The sequence below is a fragment of the Gorilla gorilla genome, chromosome 5 (genome assembly GCF_029281585.2).
Source record: "Gorilla gorilla gorilla isolate KB3781 chromosome 5, NHGRI_mGorGor1-v2.1_pri, whole genome shotgun sequence".
Taxonomy (NCBI): domain Eukaryota; kingdom Metazoa; phylum Chordata; class Mammalia; order Primates; family Hominidae; genus Gorilla; species Gorilla gorilla.
Window position 1 is genome coordinate 20,876,909 of NC_073229.2, and position 26,756 is coordinate 20,903,664.

At 50.7% G+C, this 26,756-nt stretch overlaps 2 protein-coding genes across 5 annotated transcripts in view; one reads left to right on the top strand and one right to left on the bottom strand.

Annotated features, from left to right (window-relative positions):
• Positions 1-1,926: 1,926 nt before the first annotated feature.
• Positions 1,927-10,905, top strand: PSMG4 (proteasome assembly chaperone 4). Its single transcript, XM_019029107.4, is given in 5 exon segments — positions 1,927-2,222; positions 6,794-6,869; positions 7,322-7,376; positions 7,378-7,436; positions 10,715-10,905. Coding segments are annotated over 5 exon segments (486 nt in total). The 5' UTR covers positions 1,927-2,048; the 3' UTR covers positions 10,837-10,905.
• Positions 10,906-12,095: 1,190 nt separating this feature from the next.
• SLC22A23 (solute carrier family 22 member 23) overlaps positions 12,096-26,756 on the bottom strand; it is a 187,495-nt gene continuing 172,834 nt past the window's right edge. For all 4 annotated transcript variants that reach the window (XM_063707294.1, XM_019029104.4, XM_019029103.4 and 1 more), the window contains one exon: positions 12,096-16,543. In XM_063707294.1, the coding sequence (XP_063563364.1) occupies positions 16,186-16,543 (358 nt within the window). In that variant the 3' untranslated portion in view covers positions 12,096-16,185. The remainder of the gene's footprint in view (positions 16,544-26,756) is intronic.

The following is a 26,756-nucleotide window of genomic DNA, read 5'->3' on the forward strand; positions in this document are numbered from 1 at the left end:
GTGAAAGGACAGGGTCAGAGCACAAGGTGGATGGATTGACCTTCTGTACAAGGAGGGACATCTTTATCTTTCACTGTCACAGCGTGAGCAGAAGGAAAGATAGGGTCCAATGAAGATAAGCGCTTTAGGAGAGGGACAAGGAGCTGGGAAAATCTGGATTTGTCACCTCTATTTTCTTCATAACATCAGAAGCAAGGGCATCTGCTGAACTTGGGTTTAGGTCAGCTCAGGGGTTGGGGAGCATAGTTAAGGGGAGTGAGAGAGGACGCTCTCTAGGGACTGCAGGGCAGTGTTCCGGGGCCGCTGATGTTGGGCATGACTGGCTGTGACCCTCTGCCTGTGTGTTTCCCGAGCAGTGACGGCGAAGCTGTAGAGAGAGAGGAGCATTGAGGTTTTGAGACGTGTATAACCAGTGAAACCATCATTACAATCCAGATTGAGAAATTTGCCATGCCAGCCAGGCCTTGAACTCTCCACCGGTCGGTAACTTTGTTTCCTTAATCTTTGGGTCCTCCTAGCTGATTGAAGGGCCTCAAATCACAATGTAAAGGGATAAAACAATTATGGTGTAGCCACACAATGGAACACTGCTTAGCAATACAAAGACACAAGCCATTGACACACAAGCAGATGAACCCAAGATAATTATGATGAAGGAAAGAAGCTGGACAAAAAACAGTACATACTGTGTGATTCCACTGATACAAAACTCTGGAAAACGCAGACTAATCTGTGTGGCTGGAAGCAGATCAGTGGTTGGGGGCAGGAGTGATTACTGAGGGCAGGAGGGAGTACTGGACGCGTTCAGTTTGTGGATTGTGATGATTTCACTGGCTATAACGTCTCAAGACTTCAATTTGTACACTATATACGTGCAGTTATTGTATGTTAATCACATTTTAATAAAGCTGTTAAAATATTGACCTGAAAATTATATTATTGAATCATTGATAATTAGCAAATAGAATGAAACTGGAAAATGCCCTCTTAAATTTCAATTTAGTCAACTTAGATCTATTAGAGATTTTAAAAGCAGACCTTTTATAGTTCCAAGTTAAATCTCTAAAGTCAGTTGTAACAGAATCTGACAAAATGGGCTGTTTTCTTTTACCACCTTCTCTCTTAACCCATTGAAGGCTTTCTTTTTTCAACTCTGTAATTGTAATGTCCTGAAGTGTTTAAGGGGTCTCTCCATAGGAATGACAATGGGATGATTCTTGGTGCTTCCCATTAATCTCTCTCGAGATCCTTTCCACGTCTCGGAAAGGCACCTGTTCTTATTTGCATTTTGCAGATGAGGAAACTGAGTCTCAGAGAGGTTAAGGGGGTAGCCCGAGGCCATGTACATGACTGCAGCTCGGGATTCGGCGTCCAAAAGGGTGCCTGCCCATCCTCCTGCCAACTTAGTTGACACAATTTTCCTTTCTAAAGGCTTTCCCCCAATACCGTTGCCATTCTTAATTAGAGCTGGGTGCCGTCGAAGCCTCCTTGGAGTTAAAGGGCTGCTAGGAGGAGGAGGTGGGACGGGAGGTGGCCGTTCTCAGAGTGCTTAAAGAACTAATTAAAAATTAGTCTTTTTAAATTTTTAATTAATTTAATGTCTGTAGGGCGAAGTGTCACGGCCTGGGAGGACGGTGCGGCTGGCTTCAGCCCTTGAATGCCCCGCGTCAGTAATAATTAGGGTGTGGGGGGAAGCAAAGCGAGGGCGAGTTCTGCTGGGCGTCCGTGGGCTCCTAGAGGTCACTGTCGCACTCTGCTACTAAAGTGGGTTTCCCCAGCGCGTCCAGAGAGGTACTGGTGTGCGGGAGAGGCCAGCAGGACAACCAGGGACAGCTACTCCGCCCAGGGCCGGCAGCCGCCCCGCCTCGACCACGCCCCCAACCCAAGCCCGGGATCGCCCCTCCCCGACCACGCCCCTCACCCCCGCCCTTCCGGGGCCGAAAGCGAAAGCGCGCTCGGTCTTTCGGTGCTCGCTCCATCGGGTCTGGCCGGGCTGGCAGCTGCGAGGACCCGGGTCTGGCGCTGTGGGCCGGAAGCCGTGGGGCGGCATGGAGGGGCTGGTTGTCGCCGCCGGCGGGGACGTCTCCCTGCACAACTTCAGCGCGAGGCTGTGGGAGCAGCTGGTCCACTTCCACGTCATGCGGCTGACGGACTCGCTGTTCCTGTGGGTGGGGGCCACGCCGCACCTGCGCAACCTCGCCGTGGCCATGTGCAGCCGCTACGTGAGTGCCTGGCGGCCGAGGGTGCGGGCGGCGGGGCGGGGGCGCAGGGGCGCCGGGCCTGCGCGAGCTGCAGCCCCCCAGGCCTCTCTTGGGTCCACAGGGCGCCCTACTCCCCCGAAGCCCACCCGTGGGATGTCTTAGGAAGCCCGCGGGCGCCAGGGCCTGCACCACCTCGGGAGCTGCGCGCGGGCCCCGAGCCCCTCTCCCTGTCCCGCCGCCCCGCAGCTGCGTCCCGCACTGGTCTCTAGGTCAGAATGTCTTGGGCCTGTCCTCGCCACACGCGCGCTGGGGGACGCGTCTACCTCGTAGCTCTCCTGCCATCTGGATTTTGAGCACACTGATAATTTTTGGGGTACTCCTGCGTCTCCACTGGATGTCTCAGGCATTTCGCACTAGGCACAGATCAGGCTCTCTTCTCCAAACCTGCTCCCTCCTCCGCCTGACTGGCGCTGTGATGGCAGCTCCATCTTCCTGGCTGTGCGCTCAGAGCCTCGCAGTTGTCTTTGATTCCTCTTTCTTCACACTCTACGCGCTGAGTCCCTAGGCACTGCCGCCAGGCAAAGCAGACAAAACCCAAGCCGCCCTCACCTTCACCCTGCCGCGCTGGGCCAAGCCTGGGACATTATCATTTCCCCTCCTCTCCCGCCTTTCCGGCTTTGCGCGTCGCCGCCTGGTTTCCCCTGGTTTCCTGAGGCTGCTGTAAGAAAGTGCCACAGACCGCGTGGCTTAAAACAACAGAGGTTTATTCTCAAAGATCTGTAGACAAGGTCTCACTGTCACCCAGGCTGGGGTACAGTGTCATTATAGCTCACTGTCACCTCAAACTCCTGGGCTTAAGTGATCCTCCTTCCTCAGCCTCCCGAGTAGCTAGGACTACAGACATGTGCCACCATACCTGGCTAATTGTTTTTTTTTTTTTTAGAGATGGGGGTCTCACTATTTTGCCCAGGCTGTTCTTGAACTCCTGGCCTCAAGTGATGATGATCCTTCCTCAGTGAGCCCGACTCTTTTCTCATAAGGACATCAGTAATGTTGGATGAGGGGCCCACCCTACTCCAGTATAACCTTGTTTTAAATTATATATATATATATATATATATATATATATATATATATATATTTTTTTTTTTTTTTTTTTTTTTTTTGAAGCAAAGTCTTGCTCTGTTGCCCAGGCTGGAGTGCAACGGCGTGATCTTGGCTTACTGCAACCTCCGCCTCCCAGGTTCAAGCAGTTCTGCCTCACCCTCCTGAGTAGCTGGGATTACAGGTGTGAGCCGTCACGCCGGGCTAATTTTTGTAGTTTCAGTAGAGCTGAGGTTTCATTATGTTGGCCAGGCTGATCTCGAAATTCTGACCTCGTGATCCGCCCTCCTCGGCCTCCCAAAGGGAAGCAAGTCCCTTTGGAAGTAAAGAATCTTTATGCTAATCTTTATCCTAAAGTGCCGGGATTATAGGCGTTAGCTGCCGCGCCTGGTCTAAATTACATCTTATTTACATCTGCAGAGACCCTGTTTACAAACAAGGTCACATTCATAGGTATCCAGAGGTTAGGACTTCAACATATTTTTTGGGGAGACACAATTCAGGCCACAACACTGCCTTGTAACCAGGGCAACAGAATGATAGTTTTAAGACTGAAGTTGTATATTTTCATTTGTCTGCTCAAAACCTTTCACGAGGTGAACTCAGAGCACTCAACGACTCCAGTGACCTTCGGGCTCTGTTACCTCTTAGGGCTCCTGCCTGTCCTCGAGCTGGGCAGTGCTGGCCTCCCAGCCGCATTAGCTCTCTCTCTCAGCCGTTGAGTGTTTCACGGTGAGGTTTGTCTGCTTGCCCAGGGTGAGCGTCTGTTTCTCTAGCTCCTGATGCACCGCTCTGTAAGTCCCTGTGGAATGAATGAGTGAGGCCCCCTCAGCGAGACCCTTCTGAAGCCAGTGAGGCAGTGATGACTGAGGCTGCTGGGGGCAGGAAGTCATGGGTGAGCCTTTTAGCTGTGCACAGCGGCACCTGGGAAGGCCTCGGGAAGGAGATGGCATCTGGATTCCTTTCTTGCTTTTCTTTTCCTTGTTGTTTCCTTTTTTCTTCTTTTCTTTTCTGGAGGGTTCTGGCAGTGGACCTTTGAGCAGGTGGCAGCGGAAGAGGCCTGGGGGACCAGGGGTGATGGGTGGGGCTGTGTGCTCTGTGCCACCTCGCATTCTCTCCTTATCCCAAGGCATAGTGGGCAGGGCTTTGGGCACTGGTCAGATCTGGTGTTGCTGCCTTGTGCCCCTTTGTGCAGTGCTGGTTTGGGCTGGTAAGTTTGGAAGAAGTAGGCTCCTCCTGTGGGTGGTTTTGGTCACCTGACCCCATGGTGGTCACAGCTCCCAGTGAGGTGTATTTTCTCATCTGGAAAGTGCCCCTCCAGCAAAGCCAGGCAGGACAAGGAACAGGGGATTGATTGAGTTACCTGACTTGTCAGAAGTCCAGTCCCTCTCACTGGCCACAGTGTGCCTGGATGTTCTCTCCAGGGGCAGAGGGCCGAGCCAGCTGGGGAAAAGAGGTGCAGGCCTTAGCTTAAGGCAGGAAGCCCAAGGTTCGTGTGACCCATGGGCCGGCCCTCCATCTACTGTCCACCCGTGACCCGTGGGCTGGCCCTCCATCTACTGTCCACCGGTGACCTGTGGGCCGGCCCTCCATCTACCGTCCATGCAGGTAGAGTCTGTGGAGCTCTTGTACCTTGGTGGCAGGGCTGAGCAGATGTAGTAGAGACTTCGTAATCCATAAAGCCTGAACTATTTACTATCTGGTCCCTCTCAGGAATTTTGCCAGCCCACACGTGGAGAATGGCACCAGACGGTCTGTGAGGTCCCTTCCCTCCAGCTTCCCTAAACTCCCACGTGTGAGACTGTAGAGAACAGACACCATGCAACCCGGAGCTGGCTGACCTTGGGTTGAGCAGGGATTTTTGGTGCCCAGAGAGGCTGCAGGACTAGTGACACTGAGTCCTACCAGCTTCAGGGAAGCTGGCCTGGGACCTGGGCCCCTGCCTGCTCAGGGATTCTTGGACCCCCCTCGCCCGGCTTCTAGGAGTGGAAGGTGGTGCTTCAGCTGCAGCAGAACTCCCTGGGCATGCATCTGCTGGGAGACCACAGTCCTAGTGTGATGTTGGAAGTAATGAACTATTAAGGGTGACACGATGGGGCTTTACATTTTACTTTTGGTAGAAAAAGGCCACCCTGGGTAAGGTAGATTTTCTTTTTTCTAGAAGGTTTAACTATAAATACTATTACCATGGAGCTAAATGTTGAACTTGAGGAATCTGTAAACAGCAGGCTCATTAAGATCATATTTTTGTATCGTTTTTAGTGAAGAAGCATACAGTAAATGCTTTCATTCTTCTCCTGTGTTTTTTGATCTCCTGCGTTTTACTGTCTTTTGTGGAAGTGGCTTTGAATCTTTAGGAGATGAGCAGCGCCTGTGGTCTGTGCCCTGCCATACTGTCTGGCACACAGTAGCTGTTTGTTCAGTTAACTTGTCCCCACCAGGACAGCTGGGGTGGCAGGGGAACCAAACCCCAAAGTCTCCGTACCTCTAAAAACCTTGCCACTTTCCAAGATTCTCAGACCTCTGTAGCCAGGCTGCTTCTCCTAGAAATCTGCTATTTTGATAAAAGCAATTTTGGCCATATTACCAATAAGTGGTTTTTTTTTTTCTTTTGGAAGCTAGACCTTTTTACTTTATTTTTTTATTATTATTTTTAATAAAAATGTAGAGACAGGGTCTTACTTCATTGTCCAGGCTGGTCTCTAACTCCTGGTCTCAAGCAGTCCTCCCTCCACAGGCTCCCAAAGTGCTGGGATGGTGGGACTAGCTAGACATTGTTAATGGTGAGAGATTACTCCCAAAGTAGTTGGGAGCAGGTTACTCCCACATCGCCGAAGGGCCCATTTGTTGATCTGAGCATCATTTGTACTGCTTGTTTCACCTTACTGCTTCTTGTCTGAAATGAGGTTGGCCAAGCATGTTCAGAAGTTATTTTCCCTATTTGGATGCTGGTGGCTGGTGCCCTTTGTATCAAAGTCACAAGGTACTCGCTGACCCTGAGGAGCCCACAGGGGCTGGAGCAGCATGCTCCCTCACAGGCTGAGATGAGGAGATTAGGCGTCCTGCCTCTGAGCCAGCTCCTGTGGGGCACGAGGCACCAGGGCTCAGGTGCCCAGACTGTGAGTCACTTTCTTCTTGCTGTAGCCTTAATGATCTTGTTTGCTTCCCTTTTGGTTGTGGTGTTGCCCTTCAGCATGCTTTGGAGTTTGAGACACTAAAACGAGCCTTTCGTGTGAAACCGGTCCTAGAACTTAGTAGCACTGTGGTTCCAGCTTCATCTTTCCCAACTCCACTGACCTCGTATGCGACATGGGGTCCACCTACTTGGTTGTTGACGGACGCCACCCCTCTTTCCCTCGGCACCTGTGCCTGTCCTCTCTGAACCTGCCACTGCCATCCTCGTGAAGAATCAGAAGCTCCGAAGCCAGAAGTGTGGCTGGCCTGCGGGGGGTGGAGAAGCTGCAGTGTGCCCTTTGCTTTTCTTTTAGGACTCCATCCCCGTGTCTACCTCCCTCCTTGGAGACACTTCCGACACGACCTCTACTGGCCTTGCCCAGCGCCTAGGTATGTACCCACAGCTGGAGCTGCATGGCCAGCCAGGTGGGGCCCACTCTTTAATGGAACCATGAAGCAAGTCCCTTCGGAAGTAAAGCATCTTTATGCTAAGAACCGTCACCTCATTGCTGCTGGGAAGCACGGACCTTTGCACGTTGGGTCTTATTTAAGGGGCACATTCCATGCTCGCCTGTCATCACCACCGTCCCAGGGCTGGCCTGTTCCCAAAGGACTCCCACCTCATCCTTGGGTGTGTCCTTGAGTCCATGAGCTGATTTAGTTCCCTTCCGTAAGTGCATCACCTCCTCCTGGGAGGAGAGCATGAGAAGTGCCCACACCCCCTGTGGGTGGTGGCTCAAGGTAGCCTCCCGGGCCTTAGGAGGAGTCAGTGCAGCTGGTGGAGCAGGTGTCGCCTCTGTGCAGGAAGGACTGTCCTCACTCACAAGTGTGATGCCGTGCAGGGCTCGGAGGGAAGACTGGCCTGGCCTGTGAGTGTGGTGTAGAGCGGGGATTAAGCGGGGATTGAGGCTGAAGGCTTCACTCCTCCCACACCCCAACACACTTCCTGTGGGCCAGGTAAGGCTTCCATGTGCTCTGCGACCCCCAGCCCCAGTGCCTGTGGCCGGTGTGCACAGGATGCCTGTCTCCTGCCCAGGCCTGGTGTTCTCCAGCAGGCCCAGCTGCTTCAGCTCTGGAGTCTTCTCTGTGTCTCAGGCAGAGAAGGACCCGGTACCTGACAAGCAGGAACCTCTGTGTCAGTCACACTGAGGCAAATGCACACGAATAGCATGGCACGTGGCCCAGGGGGAAGGCAGGGCAGGGTGGAGTGTCACCAGCAGGCCCATGACAGTATGTGGATAGGACAGAGGTCAGGGAGGGCACAGGTCAGCATTTCAGGAACTTGCAGTATTCTTTTTCCCTCCCTTGGAGGTAGAGACCTGACTTGTAAGTTAATTTGGTAATTTTAACTAGGAAGTAAATTTAAAATTTACAGAAAAGTTGCAAAGAAGATAGAATTCCTGCTTAGCTTTTGCCCCAATTTCCCACTTGCCATCCTTCCCTCTTTGTGTTTGTATCTTTTTTTTTTCTGAGCCACATGAAAGTAAAGCCGCCTTTTGTGTGTGTCGCTCTGTGTGTGTGACTGTGTAAGGGGTAGCACACTTACATGGAACAGGTTACTGTGTGTGGGAGAAGGCTCAGGAAGGTATTCATATTTATACAGACAGAAAGCTGGGTGGGGTTGCGGACACACTCCCATAGAGAAGGTGGTGTGAGCTTGTCTGGCAGGCCGTGAATAACTTTTATATCAATAAGGTAAATTAGTCTCCAGAATATTTGCGAGATGGAGGCCTAGTATCTATATGCAAAAAAGAGGGGTTCTCAGTATCTCGACTATCTCGACAAGTCACGGGTGTGCTGTGGCTTCCAGCATCTCTTAAGGGACTGATGCTGCAGAGCTCAGACCAAGAAGGGGTTTTCCAGCAAAGTGTGCCAGTTGTCTTGAGCCTGGGTCTGGGCCCTAAAGTTGAAAATGCACTATTAATGCACTATAATGAAAAGGGAGAGGTGTCCTGAATCAGTATCTTATATGAGAGATGAAAGTAGGTAGGGAAAGAGAAGGCCTGGGGGGTTCTCAGTAGCTCTGGAAGCATCGCAGGAGTTGGTGTGGCCAAGGGGACCCAACCTCCTATGGCCGTGGAGGGCACAGCTTGGGTCTGAGGGGCTCAGTGCCTCCAGACACAGCGTTGTTCCTCAGAAATCCTGTCTCTGCAGTTAGAACAGTTGGAATACCAGGGGGGCCCCCTTGGGGTAAAGGGGGATGTTCCTGCCCCTGGGATATAGGGCAGGGTGTGACTTACAGGCTCCTCCTAGCCAGCCTTGGTGAGCCCCAGCTTTCTACCACACTGCCTGGCTTTAGATCATCCTCTACATGAGTGGTCCCAGCCTGCCTAACACAGCTAGGAAAGGATGAGGTTGGTCCCTAATGGTGGGGGAAGCCTAAGAGGCTTCCTCACTCCCAGCAGGGCTGAGCAGATAACTGGGCACAACTGTCTGCCTCGGGGGCACACTGCACCCAGCACACTGGTGGGAGGCTCTGTGCTAAGTAACGTAAGATGTTCTTTAAATACCAGCTCTTGGAATAACCGCACAGCTGCCTTTCTCCAGACACATTCCTTCTGTTTTTTTATTAAAAAAAAAAAAAAAAAAAAACTTTACCGAGACATAAACACGTCATACAATTCAGCAGCTGTCCTCAGGCAGAGGCTGTGCTTGCCGCCGCCTTGCTTTCTCATAGGTGTGTTGACTGCCTTGTAAGGACAGTCAGTGAGTTAATACCCAAGACCTTTCCAGCCCTAAAAATCACGCAGCCTTGTACAGCTGAAAAACAGGCTTTTGGGGTCCTGGGCTCTCCCTTTCCTCAATTTCCAAACAAAGCTGGGAGAGGTTTCCAGGCCACGGTGTGGCCTGGGCCTGCGCCTGCACCTGCGCGCCTGAGCCACACTGCCTCTCAGGGTTCTTGGTGGGACCATAGCTCAGATGGCAGCAACTGAAAGGACAGAACTGCTGCCCAGATGAGATCCCGTGACGTGTGTTCTAAATCGGCCTTTAGTAATGGTGCAGGTGGCCTGGTGCCCTCAGCCTCACTGCACCACCCTTTTGCCTTTTGGTGATGAGGCTAAGTACATGCTTACTATATGTGGAGGTGGGGGCGGGTCAGTGCCTCTCCAGGGGTGAGTAGTTCTGCACTGGCCCTGCGTATGGGTGAGGCTAAAGGAGGAGGCCGCGCAGTGGGGCAGGCAACATCCAACTGCTTTAGCCTTTTTGCCCACGTATTTTCAGGATATCGGCTTTCAGATTCCGGGTATATGACTCTGCTTGATTTTTGCAGTTGGCCCAATGTGCACCTCAGCCATTTTCTATTGATTCTGTAGAAAGGGACTAAAACTTACATTCAGTAGAAAATTACGTGTGTCCATATGCCTGTCTGTGCACACACACAAATATATTTGTGTGTATACACATATATGCAAATGCATGGAAATGTAGGAGGGAGGGAAGTGGAACTGGTTGGGGTGGGGTGGTGCTGAAGGAGAACTTTAATATTTTATTTTAAATACTTTATTATTATTATTATTTTTTTTGAGACGGAGTCTCGCTCTATCGCCCAGGCTGGAGTGCAGTGGCACGATCTCGGCTCACTGCAAGCTCCGCCTCCCGGGTTCACGCCATTCTCCTGCCTCAGCCTCCTGAGTAGCTGGGACTACAGGTGCCCGCCACCATGCCCGGCTAATTTTTTGTATTTTTAGTAGAGACGGGGTTTCAACGTGTTAGCCAGGATGGTCTCGATCTCCTGACCTTGTGATCCACCCGTCTCGGCCTCCCAAAGTGCTGGGATTATGGGAGTGAGCCACCGCTCCCGGCCATTTTTTGTGTTTAAATTTTTTTTTTTTTTTTAAAACACCAGAAACCCCTCTATGTAGGGCAGAGGTTCTTAAGCAGTGCGGGGCACCTGCAGGATCTGTTCCAGCAGACAGCTGGCCCCAAATCCTGGCTTTCTGGGTCAGCAGGGCTGGGTGGGGCCCAGGAGCTGCCTCTCGAACAAGTTCCAGGGAGGCTGCTGAGGTGGGGCCTGCCCTTCAGAACCCCGGGTCTGGTGGAGAGACTGGGAGAGGCCTGAGTGACTCGTCTGCATTTGCAGCACCTGTCTGAAGAGAGGCATGGAGATTAGAGCTTTCTTCTCTCCCTACAACCCCATCCTCTTTCTGAGCATTTCCCAGTTGCACGTGGCTGTGAGGAACACGGGGCCTGCAGTATTTCAGGAGTGGCTGTATCAATGTGTTTTCTCTTTTTAGCCAGGAAGACCAACAAACAGGTGTTTGTCAGCTATAACCTTCAGAACACAGACAGTAACTTCGCATTACTTGTAGAAAACAGGATCAAGGAAGAGATGGAGGCTTTCCCCGAAAAGTTCTAGCTGAGTGGCAGAAGTGAGAATTTGTAAACTTATGTACAATGTACGTGTAAATAAATGGATTGAATTTCAGTTTGTCATCAGGCCGCGTTCCCGTTTTGTTTTTAAGGGGTTAATCTTTTGAGCTTCCTTCTCAGCAGTGTGTGGGCCAAAAGGCTCATACTGACCCACCTGGTGAAGGAGAGGCAAAGTGGGCAGTATATACTTCCTCATTTGGCTGTGAGTGATAGAGGGATGAAATGGGATTTTTGTTGGGATTGAAGGCTGTAATCTAAGAGTTTCAATCAGACATGACTGTGACATGCATTCTCAATTAGAATTAAAGTGATGTATAAATATGCTTTAGATTTGTGTGTGCATTCCTCAGAATTCTGCCTTGTGAATTGATGCATTTATCTCCTCATTGCAGTGAAACCGCAGGGCATGTCTCTTCTTGCTGTGTTCTCCCTAAACCCCTCCTCTGGGCACTCCTTTTTTGCTGTGTTCTCTCTTGGGCCTACATTTGAGCACCTCCCTACACTGCCCCATTACTGCATTTGTGGTCTTGTGAAGTCTGACTTCTCTAGGCTTTGTCTCCTCATCTATAAAGTTGGAGTAATCCCCACCTTGATGGGTTCTTTTTAGGATTAAGCAGGTAGGTAGAAACGCTTTGCAAACTATAAGTGCCGTGGCACTTAGATGTCAATTATAGTTTGATCTCCTTCCTTTTTATGGATTCAGAGGCTTCAGGTCCTTCTTTCTCTTCCTGTTATTTCATCGTCTTCCCTTCTCCCCTCTCTTCTATCCCAAATCCAGAGTACCTCAGGTACCTGCTTTGGTCATTTGTACTCCTTAGCCTTTAATCTTTAATCCTACCACTTGAAGTGGGTTCCAGTCTTGGGCCTTCTCCAGAGGTTCAGATGGTCTGGGGCCCAGGCTTTGGCAGGATTGAAAGCTCCCCTGGTGCCTCCGTGCAGGCAAGGTTGAGGACCACTGGCAAAGAACTTTCTAATCTTTGGGGTCCATCTGAACCCTTTTTGTTCATCCAGAGGCAAAAGTCTTGCACTGAGCCAGCAGCAGGCTAGTGAAGGTAGTGACCCTGGCCAGGATGGAAAGGCATGTTGGAGGAGTGAGTCTGTAGTTCGGGTGCTTCCCTCCTTTGCAGACTTTCTGTGCTAACCTCGAGGCCCCGGCCAGCCTCATCGCAGCTTGCAAAGCTGAGTGGACACCTCTCTAGAAATATAATAGCGAGTGACACAAAATCAGGGCTATGGAGAGAAGAGTTTGGTATAAATACTTTATTAAAGAAATATTGTCATTTTCGTTAAAAAATACTACATTAGAGAAGAGAGTTTTGGGTTACCAGTCTTTCCTCACAGAATCACAGTGTAAGATATTCATTTCTTGACGTCTCTAGGAACCTTCAGGCCACAGATCAGCAGAACATAAACGAACAAGGGAAAAAAATTCCTCTTAATTTTACTGATGGCCCCCCCGTCTCTCAGGTGGTCTGAGAGTGGCACTTGGTAAACAGTTTGTGTTTAATCCAGCCTCTGCCTCTGACTACCTTTAAGACCAGGACTCGAAGCAGAGTGAGAGGCCTCCCTCCACCCACCTCGGGGCGAGTGAAGACACAGCTTACAGAGGCGGTCAAAGCAGTGACGCAGTGAGGTCTGAATGAACACGGAGGGTTTTATTACTCACCATTAATGGTAGTGAAATGCCCGTCGGTGGATACCATCAGGTGAGGTAGGGAAGACATTCCAGAGGAAATCTGTTAATGGGGCAACGTTTTTATTTCTGTACATTTACATACAAATTTTCCCCAAAGGTACAACAGATGCGACACCATGCAGACACGCAGCTGTGAACGACAGTTCAGAACTCAGCGTAAGCTTGTGCTATGAACGAGCACCGTCAGAGAATTCCCACCCACACGTACAGAAACACAGTTTTTATATTACAACCTCAAGGACAGAGGGAGGGAGGTGTTCGCCGCTAGACATGACACACCATACTGCTTTTCCAAAACACACGGGACATGAAAGCGAGGTGGTGCCTTCTAGACGAGAGGACAGCTGTAGTGTGGGCCTCCCCCGCACATGCAATACCTCGGGCCGGGCAGTGTGACGTCACAGGCCCACTTATGGCACTTGCAGTTTGGGATTGCTCATTTGGCTCTAGGAAGTGGTGGTGTCTGAGTGCGATACTTCCCTTACGAGGTTTGTTTTTGTTTTCTTTCTGTTCTGTAGCCAAACCAGTTTACCAGCCCGTCTTCCAGATGCAGGTGATCTTACTCTCAGTAAACAAAAACATTTAACCTTTTTCCTGTTTCTCTTGGATGGTAATAATTAGGGTATTTGATAAGAGTTTGACTTCAGGAAAAGAACAAAGTGAAGAAATGTTCAGCTCCATCTCAGGTGTTCAGATTTGTGCATAACTTTTATTGAAAGGCTGACAGGGTAGGCTAGCGGAACGCAGGGGTGTGTGGAGGAGAGTAGCAGGGGGTGGGAGGGTCAAGTTGAAACAGTGGGTGCCTGCGAAGGGTCTCCCTATTAGCCAGGAAGGGAGCAGCACAGAGGGGTTCAAGCGTGACAGACGGTGCTGGGAAGTGGGCAGCCATAGCAGCCTCCCCTGCCGAGCCCGGCGGGCCCAGATGCGTATCAGGCTTGGGTGGGTCCTGCCACCTTGCTGACTTGGTACCAGATTTCCCGGGGCTGTGCCCACACGGAAGTGTTGCTGCTCTGGCAACATTTCATAAAGGTGTTGCTCGACAGCTTCAGGTATCCCTAGGCTGAAGCTGCCACCGAACAGGCACCCGGCCTCCTCCTGAGGCTGCCCTGGGAGGAGAGCTGTGGGACCACCTCGCCGGCTGAGAGCCATCACCTGCCGACCGTCGGCAAGTCAGCCTCACTCACACCCGCTGGACTCTGCTCCCAAGAGCCCAGGCTCTTTTCCTCAAAGCTAGCCTCTTTTCCAGTCATCGATGGATTAGTCCTGATGGCTGAAGTGCTGAGCACTGTCTTCGTTGGACCAGTTTTTTATTGTCATTTGAGGTGGAGATCAGAGATCATGACCAGAAGAGTGTGAGTGCTGTCCCTTGCCACCAACTTCCTAGAGATTTCGGGCAGCACTCTACAGCTTCAATTTCCAAAAAAAAAAAAAAAGTTTACACGACCAGTGAGACTGCTCGCAACTTTCATCACTTAGCATATCCTTCCACAACACAGTACAGTAAGTGGACTGCAGGGTGGCCTGGTGCTGAGGGTGATGGGTGCAGACGTACAACTGTCCAGGTGCAGGCTCAGGGGCCTCGCTGGATCTTTCCCACCTTCCCCAACTGCCTACTGGCCTGGCTACTAGATAGGTCCTATTCTGTACATAATGGGGGTTTGTTGACAGGTGGCTTTGTAGCAAGTACTCCAAAAAAAGTAAAAGGAATTTCACAAGTTTGGCACGCAAAGGCTGCACAGATCTAAAGAAAGGCCTTTGTAAAGGTGAATGCAAACTAATGTTGAAACATGGAAATGTGACTTTAAAACAGAGGGAAGGTGAGGATGAGCTGGACGTGGAGCAAGTGGAGGCAGGGAGAGGCCAGCCAGACAGCCTCCCTTCCTGGGTAGCTCAAGATCCCAGGTGTCGGCGTGGTCCAGCCACTGGAAACACGTGGCCAAGAGTCTGCTTGCCCCTTGCTGTGTCTTTACACATTTCCAGGCCCTTATTGATGTGTGGACCGCATGTGGAGGAGACATGAGTGGTGATAGCAAGCAGCAGGCCGGGTGGAAAGCTGGAAGGGGAGAAGGTCAACCCCTTTTCTGCCCTGTGAATTCTAGCAACTGTCGGTTGAAGTCACTTCATTGTCTCACCCAGGCCCGAGACCACAATTTCCCTGGAAGGACACAGCCCATGGCAAAGACATGCTTCGAGAAGGGATGAGTTGGACAATCCCAGTAAGAAGCCAGGCTGTCCAGAAAAGCTGGTGCCCAAGTTGCTACAAAGTGGTGCCTGCCCTTGCCAAGGAGGCTCTCTTAGTGGCCTTGGGTGTCCTACAAGTTTCCTCCGAAAATGCCAAGAGGAAACCTCCACTTTCTGGGGTGAAACGAGGAACACGAAGAGACCCATGGAGGTCGAGGCAGGGGCAGCGTTGAGCTTTGGTGAGTTATTGCTTTCTTTCAATTTGTCTTGATGCCTTCGAGAGGCTGGAGGTCATTTGGACTCACCTATGAGGAATCTCCGCTCCCTGCCCGAAGCCCCACCTCTGTGCTATGCGAGTGACTACAAGCAGGAAGCTGGCCCAGGAAGGCAGGCGTGAGGGGGCCCAGCTCCTGCGGGTGCTCCCTGGAGTGATGTCTGAGGTGACGGCCATCCAAGCTGGTGATCTTCATGGTGTGTGCTCAAGGTGTGGGTGACAGGCGTGTGTGTGTGGAGGGCAGCCCCCCTTCTGTGGATTTGCCTCTGCCATCTTTTTGAGTTATTTTCTAATTGATTGTAGCTTAGAAAGTAGCCATGTTTTCAAGTAGTGCCGGCACAAGAGCTGCCTGTGCATGAGGGACTTTTCTGCTGGAGCCAATCTGGGAGAGGAGGAATAAAAACGAGCACATCTCAGGTCTCGACGCATCTGTTAGCTCTGTACTCACAAAGCTGTGGCGATATGACTGCTGCTCAATTAAGATTTCTGGTGAAATGTTTTAAGCTTTTTCTCCAAGAGCTTCCAGCATCAAGTACAAAAGGATGATCCTGAAGGAAAGATGAAGCTGGTTTTAATGGCGTCTGTGAGCTGCTTTCCCTGCACACGAACAGAAGCTCTTACCTTACAAACAGAAAGGGAAAAAGGACCTTAAAAAACCATACACAGACTCTAGCAAAAGCCAAATTCATGTACATTTCACTCTGTCTAAAATGCAGTCCCGGAAACGCTCCACGGTCCTGTCCTGCCTCTGCACACAGGCAGGCAGCCTGGGGGGCTCCTGGGTGCTGCCAGGAGCCGTGTCCCATCTCCCCAGAGGGACCAGCCACGGCCGTGGTCACTGTGGCATCTTCCCAGAGCAACTGCGTCTCGCTGCCCAGGGAGGTGATTCCATTTGTGATCAGTGAGAGGGAGAGGGAATAAAGTGCTTCTCGTAAAAATGACCAAAATAAATACACACATTTAACGGCAGAAAAGAAAGTCTTGAAAGGGTTATTTCCAAAGAGTTTGTCTCCTCCGACCCGCGCTCCTTGGACTTCTGGAAAGACAGGATTTCCCCACACCAGTTGAGAGGCTCAGCTTGGCTGAGGCAGCTTTCCCACCCCTGGCTGCGTGTTCGGTCCCTGGTCTGTAAACCTGTGCCCAAGCTGCCCCAGACCCTGGAGCCCCGGGTTCCGCAGGCCGGGCTACATGGCCTTCATGCCGTTGGCCGTGGCACCCTCGGGCAGTGTGTCACCCGCGGCTGCGGCATCGTGGAGGCCCGAGTAGTCCTTAAGCTCGGCGTTGGTGAGCAGCAGTGGCTGCTCCCCCTTCTTGTGCGGCAGCAGCGGCTGGCGCGTGTAGTGCTCCCCGTTGGAAATGTTCTCAGGCAGGTTCTGGTCCCTGCTCTCGGGCAGCAGGAGGATGCAGATGATGCAGATGAGCGTGCAGCAGGCAAAGATGATGTGGTGCAGGAAGTAGCCTTTCTGGTTGTGCAGCTCGATGATGGGTGCCGTCAGCATGCCGAAGCCCGCGCTGGCCAGCACCAGCCCCAGCCCGCCACACCTGCAGGGGGAGGGAAGCACAGGGAGAGCTGCTGTGGGCTAGCGGGCCGGATCCCGGGAAAGCTCGGGGTGGACCAGGAAGCCACCTCTGCAGGGGCCCTGCTGCCCTGGGCACTGCCCAGTATACCCCGACCTCACACGTCCCATGTCACCAGCACCCTGGCTGTGTCTGTACAAGGCCACTCTACGGCAGTGACTGTTTTTCCTCATCAAATCAAAAGCTTTTGCTTAATTTATCTTTTTCTTTAATGTTTCCTATTTTTATTGTTTTTTCAGGGCTGGGGGACCATGAGAACTTTATTTTGAAAGGCAGCCTTATATAATACTACTGTAAATGGGAAGCCGATATTACTTGCCATAAGTAGTATACAAGGAAAAACAAAAGGGAATGAAATTATGCCATTTCCTGAAGGCCTGGGGGATTACCAAGGGTTAAAGAGGGAACTAAGGACATACCAGCACGAACAGAGACTTTGTCATAACTGGAGAGATCGCAAGATACTTTAAAAGAGTAGTTTCCTCACTGTGAGTTGATGGCCCACGTGTCTCCTCAAATTGCTCACACACCACCACTGGAAACGGTCCCATCTCTGAGGATTGTGCCTGAAGGGTCCCCCAAATGAAGCTGTGCACTGACAGAGAGGAACTCACTGCAGCTCTGAGCTCAGGACAACCAAAGTCCAGAAGGCCAGCCATTGATTTCCACTCCTTGCCTTGTGCGGGAGCAGCCAAGAGTCCCAGGGATTAGTAGATACGCAAAGCTTACAGAACCCCTATCCCTCAAACCTCTCCACTTTGACCTAAAAACACATTACTGGGACAAAGGTGTTCTGTGGCCCCTGAGAAAGCAGTGCTGTGCCAGGCTGCAGTGGGACCGTGGCGCTCAGGTGACAGGCCAGGCTACAGAGGGCTGCCTGGTCCCCAGTTCTGGGGCCTCATTGAAGGAGGCAGGCAGAGGTGGCCTTGTCTCAAGGAAGGGGGAGTGGAGTTGTGTGCCTCGCTCCACAGCAGCAGGCAGACTGGTCCTTTGGTTTGGGGAAGCTTTCTAATGGGGCTGCTCGTTAGGCACCCCCTTGAAGTGAAGAGGCCTTTATCCTTTGAACTGCTGAGGCTGAGTGGGCTGAAAGGGAGGTCCCTGCAACAGGTAGGAGGCAGGTAGATAACTCCAGCTCTTGACTAGTCTGTGGTTCTCTTGGTTGGCACTATAGGTAGCTCCTAACTCACCAAAAGAGTGTCCTACAAGGTCACAAGATAAAAGATCAAGATACAAAAGTCAGTTATATGTCTACATGCTAGCAACACCCAGAAATGAAGAAAATGCCATTCACAATAACATCCAATGAATAAAATGTTTAGAAATAAATAACAAAGGAATGCAAGACTTGTATGCTGAAAAAGATAAAACATTGCTGAGAGAAAATTAAAAAGATAAAAATAAATGGAATGACATTCCATGTTCATGAATTAGAAGACTAAATATTGTAAAGATGGTAATTTTTCCCAAATTGATCTATACATTCCACATAATCCCTATCAAAATTCCAGGTGACTTTTTTTTTCAGAAAACAGTGAGCCAATCCTAAAATTTATATGGAAATGCAAAAGACTCAGAGTAGTCAAAAACAATTTTGGAAAAGAACAAAGTTAGAAGGCTTGCCTTCCCAGTTTCAAAACTATAAAGCCATACTGCCTTAAGGCAGTGTGGTGTTGGTGTATATATCAATAGATCACTGGAACAGAACTGGGAGTTCAGAAACTAACCTTCACATTTATGGTCAACTGACCGTAGATGGAGGCAAATCCAGTAAGGGGGAAGGGATAGTTTTTTCAACAGGTGGTGCTGGGACAACAGGATATTCATGTGCAAAAGAATGATGTTGGACCCTTCACATCATGTAAAAAAATGAACTCAAAATGGATAATCTAAGTGCTTAACTTAGCTCAAACTATAACGCTTCTAGAAGAAAACAAGAGAAAAGCTTTTATGATCTTGGGTTAGGCAAAGATTTCTTACACATAACATCAAAAGTAGGATCCATAAAAGAAAAAGCTGATCAATTGTACTTCATTAGGATTAAAAACTCCTACCCTTCAAAAGATACATGTTTAAGAAAAGAAAAAGACCATGGACTGGGAGAAAATATTCGTGAAGCACATATCAGATAAAGGACTTGTAAGTGGAATATATAAAGAACTTTTTTTTTTTTTTTTTTTTTGAGTGTCTCACTGTCGCCCAGGCTGGAGTGCAGTGGCATGATCTCGGCTCACTGCATGCTCTGCCTCCCAGGTTCATGCCATTCTCCTGCCTCAGCCTCCTGAGTAGCTGGGACTATAGGCACGTGCCACCATGGCCAGCTAATTTTTTGTATTTTTAGTAGAGTCGGGGTTTCGCTGTGTTAGCCAGGGTGGTCTTGATCTCCTGACCTCGTGATCCACCCGCCTTGGCCTCCCAAAGTGTTGGGATTACAGGCGTGAGCCACCACGCTACTCTTAATAACTCAAAAAGAAGACAGATAATCCAGTAAAAAGATGGGCAGGCCAGACACAGTGGCTCATGCCCAAGGAGGCTTGGGCGAAGGTGACCTGGGCAGGGAGGATGGGAGTCCCAGAGTTCCCAGGTGGCCTTCATAAACCAGATATACACAGGTCTATGCTAATAACCCCAGGAAGATTCACAGATTTGGAGCCTTTTTCTCAGAATGCAATGGAAGAATGGTGATTGTGTGTGTGTGTGTGTGTGTGTGTGTTGGGGGCTTTTGTCCTGTAACAAAGTAAGAGAAGACACTTCTCTCTCCCTTCTCTCCCTCTAATGTAGAAATGACTGCCTCTCTCTAGGTTGCAGTCCACCCATCTGCATCCACCATGGGCACAGGGCTTGGGGGCACAAGGGCAGCCTTGCCAGGCTTGCAGCCCTAGGGGACAAAGACTCGCTGGATTCTTCCCTTTCCCAGCTCCTTCCTGTCCAGCCCATGACTAAGTCCTCAGGGCCTCCACTCCAGGCCGCCTGGGTCTGCGCTCCTCCCTGGCGCATCTTCTGCACCCCCTGGACTTTGTTTCCTCACCATTGCCAAACCGATTTTCCTAGAACACAGCGCTAATCATGTCACCTGGCTGCTCAGAGTCCTCCAATGGCTCCCTCCTGCCTGCAAGGTGATGCACAGGTCCTGGGGGCCCCACCTCTTCCTCCTGTCCTCTGCCTTTCAGTCCCAATACTCATGGCACCGGGGTCCCTCAGCTCTGTCTGGTGCTCGCTCTGTGAGGTTGGCCTACGCTGGCTCAGGCGAGCTCCCACAGGCTACCTGGGTAGGGCGCCGTCTGTGCACTCCTCGAGGGAGGAGATGCCTTCCGGTACAGGGTCTTCGTTAATGTTTATTCCATTAGATGACTGTCAAGACTGGGGCATCAGCCATTAGCCTCCAAGCCTTGAGTAAACCCACATACAAAGAGCCAGCCCAAAGTGAGCTACAGACCAGACTTTTGCTGCCACAAAGGTGCGAGTGCTGTGGCTGGGAGAAGGAGTTCTGGAGCCCATGAGCCTGGGCTAGAATCCTGGCCCCCGCCCACCAGCTTCACCTCCCGAAGCCTCGGTCTGTGTCTATAAAACAGGGATGAGAAAAGCTCCAACGTCCAAGTGCGGTGGAAGTTAAAGCATGAATGTGACTAGCATGGGGACAGGAAGATCCGTGGATTGATTGGTTCCAGGTGGCATCCACTGAGTGCCGGGGAGGGGCCACCCAAGTCTTTCAGGGTCTAGGGGGCAGCTGGGTGTAGGAGGAACCAGAGCTGGAGAGGTTGAAGAACTGGGAGGCGAACAGGATGAGCCTCTCCCATGGGCCTAAAGCCTCCAGGCATGACATGGAGTCCTAAAAGTTGGCAGAGGGGGCTCTGCCACTGGGACCCTTCTCCTCCACCCTGGCCTTTCTCGGTGAGGCACCAAGCTCTGCAAACACTGCCTCCTCAAGCTGCTTCACACCCGCCCACCCTCACCCTTCCAGGAACCTCTGCTCCTGCTCCCCAAGCCCTAGGAATCCTGCCTCACCTCCTCACGCCGCAGTGCACTTGCCAAACACGCGTCCCCTCTAGAGCCACTATGTGTGGGCTCCAGGCCACATCCTGGGAATCCCATCCCAGCCACCCTTCTGAGTCCAGACTGAGCAGGCTCTCTTGGGCACTTCCCCTGCATCCTCAGGACACTTGTGTAGCCCAAAGACACATTCGCGTTGCGTGTCTGTGTGTCTCTAATAGACACCAGATGTTTCCAGGGCAGGACCAGGCTCCACTCCGTGTGCTGTCCCCAGCACCTGCCCAGCCACTGAGACCTGGCTGGCACCTGGGCATCTACTCAGCGCTACAGTCGGATTTCTAGACTGGCCCCAGTAATTCCCACCCTTGTGCCTTGAGTGTGCGCTGGGCCTCAAGGTACAAGGTACAAATAACGTACTTTTTAGCAATCAAATTTACAGCCAGGATAGTGAGATGTTCCTTCCACAACAAGGTTCCAAAAGGCAGATTCTAGCAGACTCTTGCTAGCTTTGACGAAGCGAGCTGCCTTGTGACTGTGGTCCCTATGGCCAACGGCCAGCGAGGAGCTGAGGCTGCCAGCCCCACAGCCCGTGAGGAAACAGCCTACCAGTGCCTGACTTGGTTTAGTGGTGGACCCTACCCACTGATGGTAGCCTCTGAGAGACCTGGAGCAGAGGACCCAGCCAGGCCGTGCCCAGACTCTGGAGCCATGGAAACCACGAGATAGTAGATGCATGCTACTTCAGGCCCCTATGTTTTGGAGCGATTGGTTATGCAGCAATAGAAAACCAAGATACTCGGTGAGTGACAGATTCCCCTGCCTTAGCCACGGAGGGAGACTGACAGCCACCTCTCATGCAGGCTGTGACAGGCATCAGCACTTCATATTAGAAAGCGCTTCCCAGGGAGAGGCTGAAAGAGTTGCAGGAATAGCCACACCACTGTGCTTCTGGGCCTGAAGGGGATATGGATGAGGAAGAGCAAGAATTTGGGGGATGTCTCCCAGATACTCACACACTTCCCAGGCTGAGGGTCCCAGACCACCGTTCAAAGACACTCTGCATCTTTCTGTCACTATTTGTTCATGTGCCTGTCACCTTACTAGTCTCTGAGCCCTTCAAGGGCAAGAATTATTCTCTAGGACATTCAACAGGCACGTGCTATTTGTGCTTAATAAATACTGGATGCTTGCGGATCACACGGGCTTCCTGGATAGGAAGGTCAGCTCACCCAGGTGAATGGGACAGGTTAAATAGAGACGACCATGGAAATGAGCAATAAGACCAAATCCTTCTGTAAGATGAAGACTGAACACCTAAAATAGCCAATTAAGTCTTTCTGGTAGACCTGGCTCTTTCAGGAAGCCACAGGGCATATCAGATGCTAGGGATAATGGACATGATTTTAATAGGGACAGCATTTTCTCGGAAACCTCCCAGGTTTCTGCCTGACCTTCCCGGCACTAAATGTGGACGGCACTGACAAGCAGCGAGAGGACTCCCCTTACTCACACGGGAGTCACATACAGGAGGGCAGAGTACAGACCCCCAGGAGGGGTGGGCACAGGGCCACTGTTAAAGGGTAAACTGCATGGAACAAAAGCCTTGCATTGTGCCTGGTGAACTACATCATACTGATCTATCTTGTTAACTGTGCCAACTAAAATGAAATGAAATATATTTAATTTGCAGATCATTAGAAAAATGTCTATGTATATGTATATACATAATATGCAACAAATGTACACATGCATATATAATATGGAATATATCTTTATTTTTTTCTGTGGGAGCAATTCTCTGGTTTTCTATCAAAGATTCCTTGATATGGCCAGGCATGGTGGCTCATGTGCCTGTAATCCCAGCACTTTGGGAGGCCAAGATGGGCAGATCACGAGGTCAGGAGATCGAGACCATTGTGGCCAACATGTTGAAACCCCGTCTCTACTAAAAATACAAAAATTAGCTGGGTGTGGTGGCACGTGCATGTAATCCCAGCTGCTTGGGAGGCTGAGGCAGGAGAATCACTTGAACCAGGGAGTTGGAGGTTGCAGTGAACCGAGATCACGCCACTGCACTCCAGCCTGGCAACAGAGCAAGACTCCGTCTCAAAAAAAAAAAAAAAAAATTCCTTGACATCATTCAGTATGATTAGGAAAAATTTTGGCAGAAGTTGGTATGCCATTTTTGGTTTTGTTTTTTTTTTCTCTCTTGAAATCTCAGATTAGAGAAAGAGATTGTTACATCTTTGGTTTTAAGGTGTTGGGTTCCTTTCCTGCCCCTGAAATGTGGGCTCTGCCAGTGCCTTTTCTGCTTTTCTCTGGGTTGTCACTAGAGGGCAGCATACGCCCGTGTTTAGAAGTCAGAGCTGCTTGATTTACGGACAGAGAACCGAGGGCACACACTGCCTCCTTGTGCTTTAGGAGCACAAAATTGTAATACCCACGGGATATCTTTATTTTACTAGCAATAGGATCTCAATAAGGTAGGAAAACTGATATGCAGGCCGACTTCTTACTAGAAATGGCAAACTTCATTGAATTAAGGATTCCAGAATCAAATTGCTGTTAGCCATGTGAACGTTACCATCTCACACTGAAACACCGGAGGCGAGACTCCCATTCTAGCTCCTCTCTTATATTACTTAATGTGACTTGACTAAATTTCTGTGAAGTCGAGGATAAGCAAATATTTGTACCATTTTTTATAGAAATAAATACAACTGCTGAAGATGCCCAGCGAAGAAGAAGAATATGAACTGTCCTGTGCTGAGCCCAGGCCCTTTGCACATGGTCTCCATTCTCCACCCCCGCCTAACAAGGTGCCTGTAGTCAGTTTTGTTTTAAGACAAGGACACTAAAGCCGGCCGAGGGCCCTGCCCAAGGCCACACAGGGAGGCGGCTTCAGGATCATGGGCAGCTCCGTCTGGCTCCTTCCCAGGCTCCGGGCCATATCCTCAGCACCGTCCCCTCATCCTGCCCCGCTCCTCAGCACTCGCACGCCACAGGCGCTGCCGGCATGGGATGCATGCTGGCTTCCTGTCTGCTACTCACTACTTGTTTTCAGATGTCAGACATTTTTAAGGCACAACTTTTTTTTTTTTTTTGAGACGGAGTCTCGCTCTGTCGCCCAGGCTGGAGTGCAGTGGCGCGATCTTGGCTCACTGCAAGCTCTGCCTCCTGGGTTCACGCCATTCTCCTGCCTCAGCCTCCTGAGTAGCTGGGACTACAGGCACCCGCCACCACGCCCAGCTAATTTTTTCTGTATTTTTAGTAGAGACGGGGTTTCACCATGTTAGCCAGGATCGTCTCGATCTCCTGACCTCGTGATCTGCCCGCCTCAGCCTCCCAAAGTGCTGGGATTACAGGCGTGAGCCACCGTGCCCGGCCTTTAAGATACAACTTTTTAAATAAGTTGAACAGACTCTGATACTCCCTTAACCCCAGGTCATCCTGGCCCTCAGTGCCTATTCTTGAGGCAGCATTAGAGCGGAAGACAGATGTCAGGGAGTCGTCAGTCAGGGAGGGTCTCAGGGAGGCCCGTCCGACTTATGACCTAGAAAGGTCTGCCGGAGTGGGCAGGGCAGGAGAAAACAGGCGGGTGTCATGATCACCAGCGCCTGCCTCCTCTCTCACCTCGACCCCTCCGTGAGGGCAAAGGAAGCCTCGGAGCCCACCTGGAGCATCCAGATGGACAGTGGATAGAAAAGATCCGCCCCAGCACAGCCAGCAGCTGCTTCCAGATCCGCCCAGGACCCTTCTGCCCACGTCAAGCTGGGAGATGGGCACAGTCAGATAGACTTGCAAAGTCACCCAACTCCCAATGTCTTACAGATGAATCAGAGCTGTGCACTGGCTGATGAGAACCACCACCTGGCCTGGGCCTGAGCGGGTAGCTGGTTCTGTCAACGTGAGGTCTGAACAGAATCTCATGAAACAATATTTAGTTAACTTGGCCTCTATCATCCTTGGGGCAATAGATTTCTGCAGGCCTTTGTTGCTTTTTGTGGTGGAACAAGTATGAAAAGTATAAAAGCATTTTTTGAACTTTTTGCAGAAAATTTCATATCCTCATATTTGCTTCCAGGCAGTCCATCCTGGCCCCTTACCCTTTGCTGCCAGAAGGCTTGTCTGTAATAGTGTCACAGGGAAAGGCTAGTTCTGTGCTAAGAAAGATGGAGCTCATGGGCCCCAGGCTGCCCATCGTGGCTTATCTTGGATTTCTCTTTGTGAAGTGGGGGGATGGTAGGGGAGTCTACTTCCATCCTAGGGCCTCCATGGGAATTGTTCCTCAGTCATTTGCAAGAAAGAGCTGTGGCCTCCCGATGGCGCGGGTGAAAAGGGCTCCCAGCGAGAAGAGGGATTTGTCAGGAACGCTAGACATTCTCCCAGCCTGGCCCAGGGACCCCCTTTGGACTAAATTTCCTTTCATCCTCTGCAGGCACAAAAGCATCACCAAGGGTCACATATTTTTTCCAGTTTGTCATCTTGGCAAGCTGAATCTGAGAACATGTTTGTTGAATTTCTATCCTCAAATCTTTCCAGGTTTGCATCAAAGAGGAAAAGCTTACAGCATTTCCTTCCATCTAGCTTGCTAAGCCAAATCTAACAGAGAATAATGATCCCTACCAACTGCCAGAGTTAAGGGGTACCCGCTAGCCACCCCCTCCCCCAGCAAAATATGCATAATCATGCAAAGGCTGCAGGAGGCCAGCTGGAAACCCAGAAGGTCTGACTGGATTCTGGTCTATTGAAAGACTTGGCTTTGCTGTTTTGTTTGATAAAGGAGATAAATTTCACTTTTCGTCCTTTAGACAGGGAGTGAGCCTGCGGTCGGCCTGAGGTATTCTGCAACTGCAAGCACTAAATAAGCTCCTGACTCATCTCTCCCGTGGCTTATGCAGAAGGTAGGGACAGGATGAGTTCCTTGTGCTTAACCATACAATACCTTGGCATTTCTGTCCAGGTGCCCAGCAGCTGTCAGGCTGGGCCTGTAGGATACGATCCAAGAGAATGAATCAAAAAGTGTGGACGTGAAGATGCTGTTGTTAGCATGGCTACTGGAAATGTGGAAAGTAAGAAAGTCCACGGACCTGCCTACTTGCTCCCAAAGCCTTCCCCAGCTTAGCCTCCACATAGTCTGCCTTGGACTGGAGTGGCCGCTACTGGATTTTCCCAAGGGTGTCATTATGCGGACACCTGGGTTTTGACTCACGGCTGAACTACTGCCATTACTCTCAAGTTGTTTTATGAAGGCACGTGCACGAGAAATGCTAATGATACTCCTTTAAGAAGTTCAGTGTGGTATAACTCAAGATAAGCTCCTCAGTAAGTCACAAACAGTGTAGGAAAATGACTGCAGCTGAGTGATGCCCTTGTAGTGGAGGCGTGCCTGTTTATTAACCTATAAGCATGGCAACAGTAAATGGCGTGTAGCACCCACGAACCACGACCCAGGGGCAGAGACGGCACCAGGAAGGGGTCAGCCTCACTTTCCGAACTAAAACAAAAGTGGCTGAGCACAAGTTAGTCACACCTTTTAGGGAGGTATGAAATGGCCGCAGACTCCACGAGGGCGGGACTGTGCTGCTGTGTTTTCTGGGCCTAGTGTCTGGCGCGCAGTGGGCTCTCCAGCCATGTTTCTTACATGAGTCAGTGATCTCACTCGCTGTGGGCTCTCTGGATTCATGACATCAACTTCTCAGGTCAGTATGAAATAAGGCTCTTTTGGCCTGACACGGTGGCTCACGCCTGTAATCCTAGCACTTTGGGAGGCCAAGGTTGGGGGATCACCTGAGGTCAGGAGTTCGAGACCAGCCTGGCCAACCTGGTGAAACCACGTGTCTACTAAAAATGCAAAAATTAGCCGGGTGTGGTGGTGCACACCTATAATCCCAGCTACTCTGGAGGCTGAGGCAGGAGAATCACCTGAACCTGGAAGGCAGAGGTTGCAGTGAGCCAAGATCATGCCACTGTGCTCCAGGCTGGGCAATAAGAGTGAAACTCCATCTCGGAGAGGGGCCGGGGGTAGGCTCTTTCTACTTTGTAAAACATTTTGCAGTAGCTGTGCCGTGAGGTCTCTTAGCAGAGTTGGCGGCACAGGTTCTGGTGGAAGTGCGGCATAAGTGATCTGCTGAACTCCCCCCTTGCCAGACGCTCAGACACTGACATATTTCCTGGGCGCAGAGTAGCT